A 14,584-nucleotide genomic window follows, 5' to 3' on the forward strand; every position below is an offset into this window, starting at 1 on the left:
CATGTGGGTGCTGGAGTTGGAGGAGGAAAGAAAAGAAGAAGAAAAAAAAGGAAAAGAAAGCCAGAGTTGGGGTACAGGAGAGGGACGAGTACTGAAAAAAAACAGACGGGGAGAGTTCAGAAGGGGATGAAAAGATGAAAAACAAAGAATGACATCAGAACATTAGACGTGATTCAGAGCGATCGTGACACCAAAGGGGTATGAACACACCAACGCAGCCATATTTCAAAGTGCACTTTTGAGGATTGTTATCTTTTATAGCAGTCCCTTAGAGGAGCTGAATCTTGCTCATCATCACAACACGATATCACTTCAAAAATCACTTCAAACATCCGCCTCTTCCTCCACTTCTTCTGTGCGCTTCAGGTTGAATCAAAGTGTCAAGTGAAAGAACGAAAGGCGCCGATGACAAAAATGTTTGCCAAAATAAAATGTCTAAAAATACAAGAACCAGCAGTGCGCGGGAGTGTCGAGGTGATCAAGCATATGTATCTCTTCACATTTTGAATAAACTCAAAGGCTACAAAGCATCAAAGCTGCCCGTTGCTCTGCATGTGTGTGAGCGCTGGTGTGTTTGTGTGTGTGTGTCGAGATCAAAGCAAGGCCTGTATTAACCCCATGTGCCAGTCTGGGAAAAATCAAGCCCAGCTGGGGTCAAGGACAGTGGAGAGGGGGGAACAAGTGCGAGCAGAAGTGAGGGAAGAAGGGAGAACGGGAATGTAGCGAGGCTTTGAAGAGCAGAGGAGGACCAGCTGATATATTTTATGTCCATGTTGAGGGAAAGGGAAAAAAAAAAAAAAAGGTTTTGTAGTTGTTTTCTGCAGTTTCACAGTGATGAAGTTTGTTCGGTTTAATTCAGCCGTTTTATTACTGAGTATTATTACTTAGAAGCTCTATCAAGGTAATCGAAGGACAGTGTGAGGAGTCGTACCTGGAAAAGTGTAGCTGAAGGGTCATCCAGAATAGTTTTTGGAGGGGTAATGACTGAAAAAGGAATAAGAAAAATGGTCAAAATGATAAACTGTGAATAAAAGTCTATAATACAACATATACATGAACACAGGAAAGTTAATGCTGACAAATGAATGAAAAACAAATGGAAGCGGCACAGAGACTTAAGATTTTACAAAACAACAGGAGCAACTTTTAACTAAAAAAAAAAAAAAATGGTTTAAAAAAAAATAGATCAAATTCACATTTGATCTGTAATCTGGAAACATGGCAGAAAAACTGATACAGTTTCAAAGCTTTGTGTGTAGGCAGCACATATCAAGGCTAAAACTGGTTGTTCCTGCTCCTGTCATTTTTACAAGTGGAGTTAAATAAAAAAAAAAACAAAACAATGGTAAAAATAAAAGCAGGTGATATTGCTGATAATTTTAAGGTTGATCATTTTGGGATGAGGTGAAACTGGAGATTAAAACCATGGGTGTGTCGCCAACAAATCTCCAACGACTGTGTGATGTTATGTCGATATGGACCAAAAATCAAAAATGTTTCCAGCATCTCTCTGAATATCTGTGCCACGAAGAACGGAGGCACCTCTGAAGGCAAAAGGGGTTCGACTCAGTACAAGGTCTACCTAATAAAATGTCTCTTAAATGCTTACTCTATTAGGGAAAAAAAAAAAAAAAAAAGGTTTTGCTTTGGATAGCTGTCACCAAACCTCACTTTCAGTAACCTCATACATCTTAAACTCGCTCAAATGTACCTGCACATAGTTTAAATAAAAAAAGTGACATTATCAGTAAAATCTAACTGAAGAAAATCCAAATCCAGGCAATTCAAATGAAAACAATTCAAACTGATAATTTGGATCCAAAACGTTTGTAGAAAATTCCTCCTTTTTCAGGCTCATAGAAAAGTTGGCCTCATTGCATGTAGATCTCTAGAAATTTTGAGTTTATCAGCATTTTTTGCAGTTTTGGTCAAAATTCTAAGTGTTAATTTTGCATTTATTTGACACTAGAGGAGGTTGGATTAAGCCAGTCATCAGATTTGAGGTTTTTCAGGTGATTTCAATGTGCTTGTAATTATGATCAGAACTATTATCCTATCTGATTTGGAATAAACCAGAAGCAGAAACTGATGCTGTAACATGGTCAGACCTTCACAGGATGAAGATGACGATTCGGGGAAATGTAACGATACTTACACAGGTAGAAACTGAGCTGAGGGTCCTCCAAGTGACTCCTTACAAAGTGCCTCAGAGCATCAACTGGACACAAGACACAAACAAGGACACAGATTACCAGCTGAAGCACAAACTGGGCTATGTGCAGCTACATCGGTCTCTGTGTGGACTGTAATTCATTTGTCAGAAGGAATTTCCCTGCAATCTGTTGTTCTGCTGGTTGTCGTGTTGCTTTCGGGCTGAGGTGCATCTCATCGCTGGAATTACAGACCTGTCTCATTCTTTCAGTCTGTCACTGTGGTGTGGCTACAGTCGTAAATGTGGTGAGGGAGCCGCAAGTAGCTTTCACATTGCAGCCATACCTGTGGCTAGCCAGCTGAAATGAACACTCTCCATACTGCATGCGCGCACACACATGGAGGCACACACAAACACACACCTGTCTCTAGAGGCCTGAAGAAGCCCTGTAGAACATATCTGTCTGGAAACTGGACCCTCAGGACCACCTGGAGAGGCAGAGTGGGCTATTTATAGTCTGTATGTTTTAAACGTACATATATTAAAATGTTATTATGTGTACGAGCTTACTTTGGGATATCTATCCATCTTCTCCTTTATCTGTGATTCTCTCAGAGATTTAGTCATAAGCGGAGCCTCCTCCAAAAACTTCCTGAAGAATGAGGGACAGAGAGAGACACACACAGAGTTACAATGAAATGAGCTGAGAAATAAAAAGCAGGTTGTTTAACCCACAATGAGTAAGATGTGCAAAGAAAACAAAGAATCACTGTTTCTTTCCTACCCCTACTCGTGTGTGGCCGTGTGTGTGTGTGTGCGCGTGCGTGTTACAGGCAAATTGCTTTGGTCGGCTTAATTCCACCCTTGGTAATTGCAGTCATTGACATGGCAGTAGCCATGAGGCAGCCATGTCAGTGCAGACAGAGATTAAAGGATGCGAGCGGTGAGGTCTCAACCTGACGGTGTTTGGTCGATGGCTGGAAGATAAACGTCTACACGAAACAGAACTACTAATTGCTCCCAGCGTGCCATATTTAGAAGCTTTTGTAGTGTTTGTGTGTTGTCTTATAAATGAGAACATGTTTGCAAACACACACGATGTCTCAACAGCTGTGGTCTGCTGACGCCACATCCAGAGATTGCAGAATAAACTTGAACGCATCTGTTTTGAAGAAGCGCTCGTAAATAACTAAAAACTTCAAACTGGTCATAAATTTTAAAAAATAAACAAGTAAAAATACAGAAATGCACACAGTGATGCCCAGCATTCTCCCTGCCTATGGCCTCTCATCACTGCTAGGCTATTTTTGCAATTAAGGGTTATACATGGACAAAACACCGCAGGACCGAATGCCGAACTGACTAATTATCTGTTCCAAACAGCGCAGAAACACATCGGATCCAGACGTGTTTCTGCAGCAACAAGGTATTTGTGCTAAATACTGCACCCAGTCACTCAACCATTTCCTCCTTCCCCACCTCTCGCTCTTCAGCTGGGCAAAGCGCTTCCGCACATCATCCACGGTCACTTCAAAGAACTCGTCGGGCAGATCCCCGTAGTCCTCAGACTGATGGGATGTGGAGTCCAGGTGGTAGATGAGAGGCTCCCTCTCCACTGGCTGCAGACAGAGGGAGATATAAGAGTGTCCGTAACAATATTTGGATCTCAAGTGTCCAAATTTTAGCTTTATCTATCACAGCAGAAGTCTTGTTTTCGGCCACGGTAGAATTTTGCCCTTCCCTGAGCCTGGTTCTGTTGAACATCTCTTCCTGTTAAAAGAAAGTTCTTCTTCCCCACCATCGCCAAATGCTGCTCCTCCTAAGTGATCGTCTGAGTTTTCTCTTAAATGTATTCAGAATTTACTGCACAACATTGCATAAATTTTAATGTGCCTTGAATTTAAAGGTTTCTTTAGACAAATTGAATACAGCTGCCTGGGGCTCAGGAGGTAGAGAGGGTCATCTACCAATCAGAAGGTTAGCGGTTCGATCCCCTGCTTCTCCACATGGTGAAGAGCATGTGGGCATTGGACGGTATGTATGAAAGCTGACAACCACTGACCAATAAACATCTACAAACAATTTCTGTACACCAGTGATGCTCCCCCCCCCCCCACAAAGAGCCAGACCACAGCTGAACCAGGAAACTTCTAAACTATTTGTATTGCACAGAGTTTCACAACAGTTTGAGCCCCTTTTAATCATCATCATCATCCCAATCTACTGTGGTAAAGATGTAAGTTTACCAGCATGTATTTTGTTCAGTGTTCTGGTTAAATGAGGCTGAGATGTCGACTCTGTCAGGACTCTGCATTGAGGTATAATGATGTGAAACTGGATGTATGCATTGTAGTGTAACATAAACCTTATTTTGAGGTAAAGCCTGTAGCTTCTTATAAATCAAATGCAGGTTTTAGTCCTAGTGGCCACTAAAATTACTCTTGGCTTTCTCCGCAATCATTCAGATAAGAGTTTCAAAATAAAATAAAACAGCTTCTGGGTGTCTAGACTTAAACGTACAGTTCGTTTACCCTGGTCTGAATCATTTGATAAGATTGTAAATTCAAACTCAAACCAAGGGAACTCCAAGCAAACCAAAATGCATCACTACAAACCACGTGGGGATATTAGCCCATTTATTGGCCAAATGGGTTTGGGGAGCAACAAAAGTAAATATAGGAAGAAGGTGCTGCCTTCTGGACCAGTGGGGAAGATTAATAATTTACGTTGATTTCACGGCTAGTTGCTAACCTTGGCACATCTATAGTGTCTTGCTGCATTTCAGAGTAGCAAGCATAGATTGGTACGGTAGGTTTCTCAAAGGGTCTCGGTGTGGGTGATTTACTGTGTTCAATCCTGCACAAACGAACTACACAAAGCTGGAAAACCAAACAGAGTTCAATTTAAACTGACTAAACACTGCAGATATGAAAACACTGTTAATTTATGAAGGAGTTGGAAATCCACAAGCAGAGAAATTGGTCATCTGAAATAAAGAGGTTACAGAACAAACTCACCTCTAAGAACTCCTCCGCATCACCCATACTATCATGCTGCACCTTGGTAGTGGTTTTACACTGAAAGGAACAGAAAAGGTCCAGTTTCACCAATTACTGATCAGATCAGGACTGTAAACATTCAATCTAAAAAGGACAATTCTTGAAGCCCACAAAAAAAATGCCCTTAATAAGCAACATAATCGGATTTGAGGTGGTAAGTTTTCATAAATGTGCAAACACATGGCTTTAACAGAAAACATCAATATGAGCTTCAGATTTCTCAGCTTTTATCTTTCATTGTCTTTATATTTTTGTGAGCTTGTGGTTTATGTTGAAAACTGGTTAATGGCAGCATAAGGGCCAAGAAGACACACTAGCTAATAACAAAAAATATCTAGTGCATACACCTGGCAGGCCGAGTAAACTCAGGGTTTGGCTGACCTTTGTGCTTGAACCGTGGTTGGATTTGGCTTTCTTGGCTTTGGGTGACTCAACAGCAGCGGTCAGCGCTGACAGAGATGAGGATGATGATGAAGAGAGGGAACGTGCAACTCCTCCAGCTGGACCGCCGAGGCGCTGACCACCTCCGGAGAAAGGAATGAAAGGAGCTGAAGAAGTAGGAGATGATGGGTGGCAGTTTAGTCCTGACGGCCCCGCTTTTTCACCATCGTCCTCTGGTGTTTGACTTCCTGTGGGAGGGTCTTTAGGTCCAACGGCATCCTGGAGGTTTGGAGCGTCTTCTTGTTGAATGGGTAGTGTGATTGTAGAAGTGGCAGAAGATGGCAGAGTTGGGGTTTCCGCCGGCTTATCTGGGCTTGGCACATCTGTTGCTGACATTTCTGGAACCGATGGAGCGGGATCCGGCTGCGGGGATGAACTGGGTGTGGTTTCCATGGCAATGGGCGTAGTTGGCATAGCGGGTGTATCCATTTCAGCTTTTTCTTCTGGGTTTTTTTCCTTTTTGAGTAAAAACCTTAAACATAAATCATAAATACAGGGTTTTAATACAGGGTGATTTTTTTATTTTTATTTTTTAAAAAAAGGTTAAATGTAGTTCTTTCCCATCCATCCATCCATCCATTCGCTTCCGCTTGTCCTTTTCAGGGTCGCGGGGGGCGCTGGAGCCTATCCCAGCTGTCATAGGGCGAGAGGCGGGGTACACCCTGGACAGGTCGCCAGTCTGTCGCAGGGCCAACACACAGGGACAGACAACCATTCGCACTCACGTTCATTCGCACATTCACACCTAGTGACAATTTGGATTATCCAATTAACCTATCCCCACAAGCTGCATGTCTTTGGACGGTGGGAGGAAGCCGGAGTACCCGGAGAGAACCCACGCAAGCACGGGGAGAACATGCAAACTCCACACAGAAAGACCCCGGCCTGATGTTGGAATTGAACTCAGGACCTTCTTGCTGTGCGGCAACAGTGCTAACCACCGTGCCACCGTGCTGCCCGTAGTTCTTTCCCCTTCAACATAATCTCCTTGGTTCCACTATGGACCAAACCTAAAGCTCCTACTACATTTGAATTACTCCCATTCTGTAATGGGAGAATGGGAGTAATTCGATTTCCCCATAGACCTCAAAACTCCCACCAGTATCGACTTTTGTGTTAGGGTTAGCTATTCATCGCTGCTGATTGATATTTCTTTGTCTATGAGCCAGAGAACAAAAAGCAGTTTGCAGTGTCCACATAAGGTGCACTGGGCGTGTAGTTGTCTTATGCCGAGATGTCAGTGTGCTCTCAGGCCATCTTTTTTAAATTTTACATTTAAAGTGTTTGCATCCGTAAATAAGTCCACGTCTGTACAAGTGACATCAATTACATCATCAGATAATGAATGTTTGGCTTAGTGTGGACATCCACAAGCCTTTTTTGTGACTGCACCGACGGATCTGTGGTGTAACTATACTATAACGTTCCAACAACAAATTTGCCCATTAGGGAGACTTGTGATAGAATGTGTTATAACGGAAACAACTAGTGGCTGATAGCATCGTCAACCAAGTACAGACTTTGCTATACTGTGTTGGGCACCACTGATTTGTGAAGATATCTACTGGAACATACTGAGGCATCTGACAGAAAATAGGGTGATTTGTGGCACGCACCATCTTGCACCTGTTCACAGTACACTGAAAACATTTGAGTTTTTTGGCCGAGACATTCAGGTAGCCCTATTTGACTGTCTAAGACATCTTCCTTTTCTTCAAACACAGAGAAGGAGATGTAGCACTGCCAGTGGTTTAGAAGGGACTTCTAGGGAGTGACCAAATGTAGCAGGTGGTGCTAAATCGGCAGATGCAGTTTATTGCTGCAAAAGGAGACCATCTTGAAGGACACTTTTCTGCTTGTCACAGCTGCAGTCATCTTGTAGACTCTCTATATATGATGTTTTAAATACATAATTAATAAAGTCACACCCACAAAATGCATGAAGCATGAAAACTAGCAGCTTACCTGACAATGGCACTTCCTCCGGTAAGACCTAGAGACTTCAAAGAGGCCTTCTTTAGTTCTTCTTCGCCACTCACCTGCACATCCACAGACACGCACATGTGGACAAGCAGCTGTGTTATCATAAAATTCACTTTCATCTCCTGAGAAAGGGAGAGTTAAAAGACCGCTGCATACCTCATCTCTCATGTAAACACACACAGGAGTGGATCCTGAGTCGGATAGCTCCAACACACTGGTGACGTTGAGATGACATGCACGCACACACAGAGACACACACACAGAGATTAAAAATTGCCCAAATGATTTTCATTTGCTTTAAACAAAACCCACAAGTGGTTTTCCTTGTTGAGGATAATAAGCTGGGTGATTTTACAATAAAACCTCATGCAATGCAGTGGCACACTATCAGCATGTGTAAACCATGTGTGCACAATCCCGTGTAGTACCTAATTGAACCATAAATGTTTTACTATTGTTCTCTTCAATTCTGAATATCAAAGCTTTCCTCTGTGCTTCATAACATTCCTTGAGCTTTTTACGTTGCCGCGGAGCTAACATTCATTTCATGGAAGCATGACTTGCTTGGAAAAGTATCAACAAATGCAGTGATGTCATTTAATGGAGTGGAGATGAGGGCTGGACGGATGCGTGAGCACCTGGGACCGCACAGCTGGAACTACTGAGCAACAGCTGCATGTGTGTGCGGGCGTGTGTGTTAGAATGAAGCTTAAACTTCAGTAGAGGAGTGGTGAGAAGAAGGAATGTTATCCTGGTGTGCTTTCATTGTGACAATCTTCACGCTATGGAAGATGGATGAAATGCAGTGTTGAGTCCATTAATCTCTTCGTGTAACACCATGACCAAAGTTTACTTTCTTTCGTGTCTACAGTTTCAGTTTTATTTTTCAATTCTTTTTTAAAAATATTACACTTACAAACCAGACTTTCCAATATAGTAAAAATCTTTCCAAGACATCGATGTACCGATCGAAATAGCGATACCGATCAAAGGATTACTCTTTTTACGCATTCCTCTGGTATTTTTTTTAGAACTGTATTTTTCAGACTATACGGTGCACTTAAAATCATTTCATTTTTTTTCAAAAATCGACAGGGCGCCTTATAATCTGGTGCGACTTTTGTATGAATTCTGGTTGTGCTTACTGACCTCGAACTAATTTTATGTGGTACACGGTGCTCAAAAATCTGTCAAAAAATGTTTTAGTATCACTTTGGGAAGCTACGAAGCTGCAACGTCAGAGCATTACTGTAGTCAGGAGCCTCGCGGAGTAATCTGGGTCCGCTTCAGGTCCCAAAGTCAAACGAACACTGCGGCATCACTGAGAGTTAAAACTGTCTAAATTCGTTCATCTTTAATAAAATGATCAGTGTTGCTGCTTTACCAGGTGGAACAATTAAGTTTAACATCCAGGCATCCATGAAAACAGTTTTTTTTTTTTTTTAATTTAACAGAGTTAGAAGTTAGCAGGAAGTTAGCTCGCTAGCTTCCACCTAAACATGATATAGCATGTTCTGACAGAGATTTCCAAAAAAATTAAAAACATACAACTATGCTATAACTTCCAACATAAATGAAGACACCTTATGTATGAAAACCGACTCGTTCATCGACAGTGTGTTTTATAATCCGGTGTGCCTTGTGGTCAGTAAAATATGGTACATTTTTACATCATCTAGTAATTCTTTTTTTATGAGTTCATCATGTAGCTCTACTTGTAGTTCCTCTATATCTTATTTTTTTTTCACTCTACCAGTAATTCTTTTATTTCTTTGTATTCTAATTTCTTCTATTCTTTCTTGTTCTTGTACTAGTTCTTTGTCTTCTAATTCTAGTACTTATAATTCTTCTATTTAAGTTCTGCCAGCTTCTTCTTCTACTACTTGCTCCTCTTTCAAGTCTTCTAGTTGTTCCTGTTGTTCTAGTACTTCTTCTGATACATATTCTTGTCTTTTTCCCTAACTCTTCTCGCAGCCCTTTCAGTCTTTTCTTCTTACAGTAATTCTTTTAGTTCTTCTCATCCTTGATCTTTTATTTCTTCTTGTTGTAGTTTCTTGCCTTCTAAATCTGATATGTGTTCTGCAACAAGTTTACCATATTCTTGCAGTTCCTCCTATTCTAAGTCTTCTTTTTGTGCAATTTTTCACTCATGAGAATACACACTTAAAGTATGGATCAATATCTAGCCCTTTCCAAAACAAACAAACACACAACCACGTGAAGTGAACAGGGGTGAAAAGGGAGGCCCTGTATGCTAGAAATTCTCACAGTAACTAACAACATAAAAATCTATTTAGTCGGCATTCAACACAATTTAATTTACTTTTGAGGCCTTTTAACGGTTGTTGTTTTTTTACAAAGACACACAGATTCTGCCCCTGTACAAATGTTCATGCACACACCTGATTTCTGGAAAATGTGTGAGCACTTCCCACAGAGTCTGTCCACAGGAGAACGAACCCTGGAGCCGAGAGCCGTCCTCCATCTGTAGTGCAATCCGCACCTGACACATATGAAACCACAGGAACACAGATTAAGCATAAAGACCAAAGGCGCTCTTTAACCATTAACCAAATAAAAACAATAATGGAAATAAAAAGCAGGTCTAAACTATCAACATGAGACAGTCCAAAGCTCTGGTTAGCATTTGTTTCATTTATTACGGTAAGTTGGATAGTGACAGATCCAACAAAGGGCACCAGCTGGATCTGAGTAAGACACTGCTTTTATGCCCCATAAATAAAAAAGAAAGACATCAACCAAAAAGTAGGCCCACTATGCCTTTCCTTATTTTCTATTATCTTACAGTGGAGGATGAACATGTTAAACATGAACGAAGATTAAAATAAGTAGATCAGCATATATATAAGTAATGGATGTGAGCCCAGAGCACAAGATTCAAACTGCTCTAAATGCTCAGTTTGACCAAGTTTTTCCTACATTAGGATCCGCATGATGTCGGTGAAAGTGGACATCCTCAAGCACAGCAGTCCCAGCTAACTACAGTTTAGATCTTGTGTTTCCAGGCAGCAGCCAATCAGAAGAAAGTTGGCTTTAAACACCTATAACAGCTCGTTTTGGATGGAGGATGAACAGAGCCTGCATCCAGCCCCAGATTAAGATAAATAAGGATTATTTTGGACTATCCATCATGCATAGCTACTCTAACAGCCCAAGAATAAAACTAAGGAGGAGGAAATAAGCACAATGAGGCCCCTTTAAACACATAATTATCACAGTACGATTTTCTTTAAATTATTTACATAGATTTTTCTTTTGATAGAAGCTAAAAGTAATAAAATCTAAAGTACAAGCACTTCACGCTGTTGGACTCACAAACGCCGAAAAGGAAATGATTTTGAAAATCCCCCGCGGTGGTCATTTGTAAGTTCTTGGCTCATCAGTCTTGATACATTTAGCAGGAAGAAAATTCTTTGATAATCAAAGATGATTAAGCTGCACATGTGGGCCTACCTCAGCCTGAAAATAAGTAACATCAGACATGAGTGCAAGTCTCTGTTGCTCTTTCTCTGAGTCACTCTGCGAGTTGTTTACTCTGCAACGGTGTTGTTCGGCACAGAAAGCACGCTGCATATCAGCACACCGGGAGAGATGAAACGAGGGCTTTGGCTGTCAACGGTCAAACACGAAACACTCCCACAAACCAGTCTGCCCCAGAGGTGCCTGCATGTGTGCGTCTGTATAAAATCTACCAGGTATCAACAGTCAACCATCCATCAAATGAACAAAAACAGCAGATCAAACCCAGCCGTGAATTTTACAGCATGGATTATGATGCCATGATGTCATAGGAAACTACAGCTCAGCTACAACAAAGTGTTTTGTTGGATAGGAATCAGAGAGAGAGCAGTGACAGAGAATTCAGGCATTTCCAGGTACGGACAATAAAGAAACCCATACACAGGGCTGACTGACCCACACATGAGGCTACTTAAGGCTATTCAAACATGATCATGAGTGGGACAAATAGCCCTAAGGGGACTCAAATTAATTTTATTTATTGAACAACATGCACACCACGCAAATAGCTTATGTGACCTTTCATAACAGAAGTCTACGCATTCACCTGTTATTTAAAAAACAAATGCGCCATTCAAGCTTAACTTAATTAAACCCCACATACATAAAACATGTAAAAAATAAAAGTCCTGGTGAGCTTCCTCTAATGGAAGGCTAAAATCTCTTTGCTGGGCACAAACACTTTTATATACAAGAAACACTCTGGTAAAGAAGTATGTTCTGAACATGTTTACCTTGGCCACTCACGGCTAAAAAGTCTGGCGAACTTTCATCGAGACAAAGTCACTTAAAATAAGTTAAGCAGATATTTTTTCACTTTGGTGTTTCAAATAACTCCCCACATAAATGACTGGAGGCATTTCAAAAAGGGATACCGAGTTGTGGTACTTCTATAAAAAAGGACTGACTATGCCGATCCTGGAAATGAGCTCTTGTTTAATAATTTTTTTTTATTAAGAGCATGTTTTGTGTTGCAATCAGACTTGAGGTAAAAATAATTGTTTCCACATTTTTTCTGATTCATGCACACCATGAATCTGAGAAAAAGAAAAAAAAAAAGTCTCCAAACACTGGATTTGGAGGGTTTCCTTCCTTTCTGACTCTCTCTAACACCCACATATACATAGATGCACCAAGGCTGCTTGCTTATAGGAAAAGTCGTAATCATGATAAATGTGGTCAATATTATAAAGTATGGACATTATTCACTAGATTAAGAGACACTGCGTAGATACTGGAGTTTAAAAAGTGTCTTTTTCTGGGCATTTTCTTCAACTATGAAAGATTCCTAGTTTGAGGTCAGGAGTAGACACAAACTCTTCTTTGGGGGAGCTCCAATTAAGTGCTCTTCTTTCACATGTTCACCATAAGAAACCTTAAAAGATTTACTTCCTTGATTAGATCTTTGTAGCCAAAAGTTGAACTATAGACACCCTGGTTGGGGTTAAACTAAAAGCTGAACTTTTAGGGAGAGTAAAAACACACCACTCTAAATGAAAGCTGTGCACTTGATTTAGAACAAGGAAACCAAACAAACAAACCAAAAAAGAAAACCCCAGGAGCAAAGAAGATAGTTACAATTATTTTGTTTTCGCAACAATTAGAGAGCAAAATCATAACTGACATTAAAATCTGACTAATCGTTGAGCCCCAAGTTGCACTTTGTTTGAACTGACCTGGCTGTCAGCTATAACTTGTTTCCTCGTACTCGTCACCATTTCCAGTTTGGCGTTGTTGGGCAGGTTTGCAAACCTCCATGGCCGCGTCAGGTCAACAATAGTCCTCTGAAACCTGCCAAAAATGTTAACAGTGGAGGAGAAAGCGAGCAATTAAATGTTTCATGTGGAGTAGCTGGACAGCTGTGAAGAATGATGTATGAGCCCGAGGACTAAATTTGATCAATGCATTACAAGCAGTTATCAAATTTTAATTTGATTTAATTTTTTTGACACATAATTTGTCTTGTTTCTTTTTTCCTGCAGTGACACCGATTTTTTAAATATAAGTAAACACGATCTGAAACCAAAACAGAGTTGCGTAATGTGTGAAAATCGCTTACAACATTTAACTAGCTTAACTTCTTTAACTACGTAAATATACGGATATTTCACACATTACTATCCCGCTACTGTGCAGTGCGATTGTTTGTGTATTAAAGTGTATTTGGATGTAATGAAAGGCTTTTAATCTCAAGGGACAAAAACTGATTTACAGCTACGTTCATTTGCTCACTTTAAACCGTGATCTTCTGGGTCAAATCCGTGCTTCTTGCAGACTTCCTCCAGCACCTGAAGGCGGAAAATGTTACAACACGAGTTATGCCACAAAATCTTCCAAATAATCTGATTTCATCCGCACGAAAACACAAACTGATCAGTCACTGGCTAACAACTGTTAGCCCAGCAAGCTAACTCGGAGGAAAGGAATTTAGTCCGATTCTGTAACCAAAGCGCGGAATTCAATAAGCCGTCCACCTAAGTAAAGATGAAACACTCCTCTATAAAAGTTCACCTGCAGTAACGGCGTGTTTGGAGCCACTTTAACTGTTTGCCTTCTCCCATTGGGAGTGAGAACCGTTACAGCTGTACCACTAGCAGCCATTGCGTGTCCTGACGTCACACTGTTTGTTTGAATAAGCTTTATTGACTCTGTCGCAGCAACACTTAAAGGTGCAGTTCGTTCAACTTTTAAGATTTTCTTCGTCTCACCTTTATGAGCGTTATTACCAAGCAAAATAATGTAAATTATACAGACATTAAAAAAATTAAGAAGAAATAACCCACACAATGTTCTAGCGTCCCACTGCAATAGTCAAAGAGCACTTTAAGAGACATCTGCTAGTCTCTTAAAGTGCTACAGCATGACAAAAATACTAAGAACACAACTTGCACTATATATTCATTTACTCAGCCTTACTATAGTTTAGACTGGCTAGTAGTTTATTATCTTTTATTTTAAAAAACGTTACAGTGAAATATGTTAACACCAAATTCAGTTCGGTTTGGATTTATTCATACGGTGCATTTTTGTATTCAAAACAACCATTGTCTCAAAAAGAGCACAGAGACAGAAACATAACACATGCTATGGGAGAGAGTAGACACAATTTAATGCCATGCAGTAGTGGCATGTAAATGCATCAGGAGTGAAAAGAGTGGACTAGAGAAGAAATGGTCTATGCATTGTAAATAAAAATTTACTTACTTTACTTTACTTACATTGTGTGAAGTGTCCCAGCAGCCTGAACCTATAAAAGAATAACTAAGACGCTTTAGACTCATCTGATCCATCCCAAACGCTAAGCTTTATCAAAAAGGAAAGTTTGAAGCCGAATCTAAAAGTAGGGAGGGTGTCTGTTTCCTGAACCCAAACTGGGAGCTAACCTGATAGCTGAAGGATTTGCCTCCAA

At 40.6% G+C, this 14,584-nt stretch overlaps 1 protein-coding gene across 2 annotated transcripts in view; it reads right to left on the bottom strand.

The window, feature by feature from the left end:
- Positions 1 to 13,799, bottom strand: part of aspscr1 (ASPSCR1 tether for SLC2A4, UBX domain containing) — a 22,532-nt gene extending 8,733 nt beyond the window's left edge. For both annotated transcript variants that reach the window (XM_004539005.5, XM_004539006.6), the window contains exons 1-13: positions 13,687 to 13,799; positions 13,408 to 13,463; positions 12,852 to 12,966; positions 10,038 to 10,138; positions 7,792 to 7,849; positions 7,618 to 7,691; positions 5,593 to 6,124; positions 5,170 to 5,229; positions 3,632 to 3,771; positions 2,723 to 2,804; positions 2,574 to 2,640; positions 2,156 to 2,218; positions 932 to 984 (exon numbers count right to left, since the gene is read on the bottom strand). In XM_004539005.5, coding sequence (XP_004539062.1) covers positions 932 to 984; positions 2,156 to 2,218; positions 2,574 to 2,640; positions 2,723 to 2,804; positions 3,632 to 3,771; positions 5,170 to 5,229; positions 5,593 to 6,124; positions 7,618 to 7,691; positions 7,792 to 7,849; positions 10,038 to 10,138; positions 12,852 to 12,966; positions 13,408 to 13,463; positions 13,687 to 13,776 — 1,491 coding nt within the window. In that variant the 5' untranslated portion in view covers positions 13,777 to 13,799. The remainder of the gene's footprint in view (positions 1 to 931; positions 985 to 2,155; positions 2,219 to 2,573; positions 2,641 to 2,722; positions 2,805 to 3,631; positions 3,772 to 5,169; positions 5,230 to 5,592; positions 6,125 to 7,617; positions 7,692 to 7,791; positions 7,850 to 10,037; positions 10,139 to 12,851; positions 12,967 to 13,407; positions 13,464 to 13,686) is intronic.
- Between the last annotated feature and the right edge of the window lie 785 nt (positions 13,800 to 14,584).

The sequence above is a fragment of the Maylandia zebra genome, linkage group LG6, assembly GCF_041146795.1.
Source record: "Maylandia zebra isolate NMK-2024a linkage group LG6, Mzebra_GT3a, whole genome shotgun sequence".
In the NCBI taxonomy this organism is placed as follows: Eukaryota; Metazoa; Chordata; class Actinopteri; order Cichliformes; family Cichlidae; genus Maylandia; species Maylandia zebra.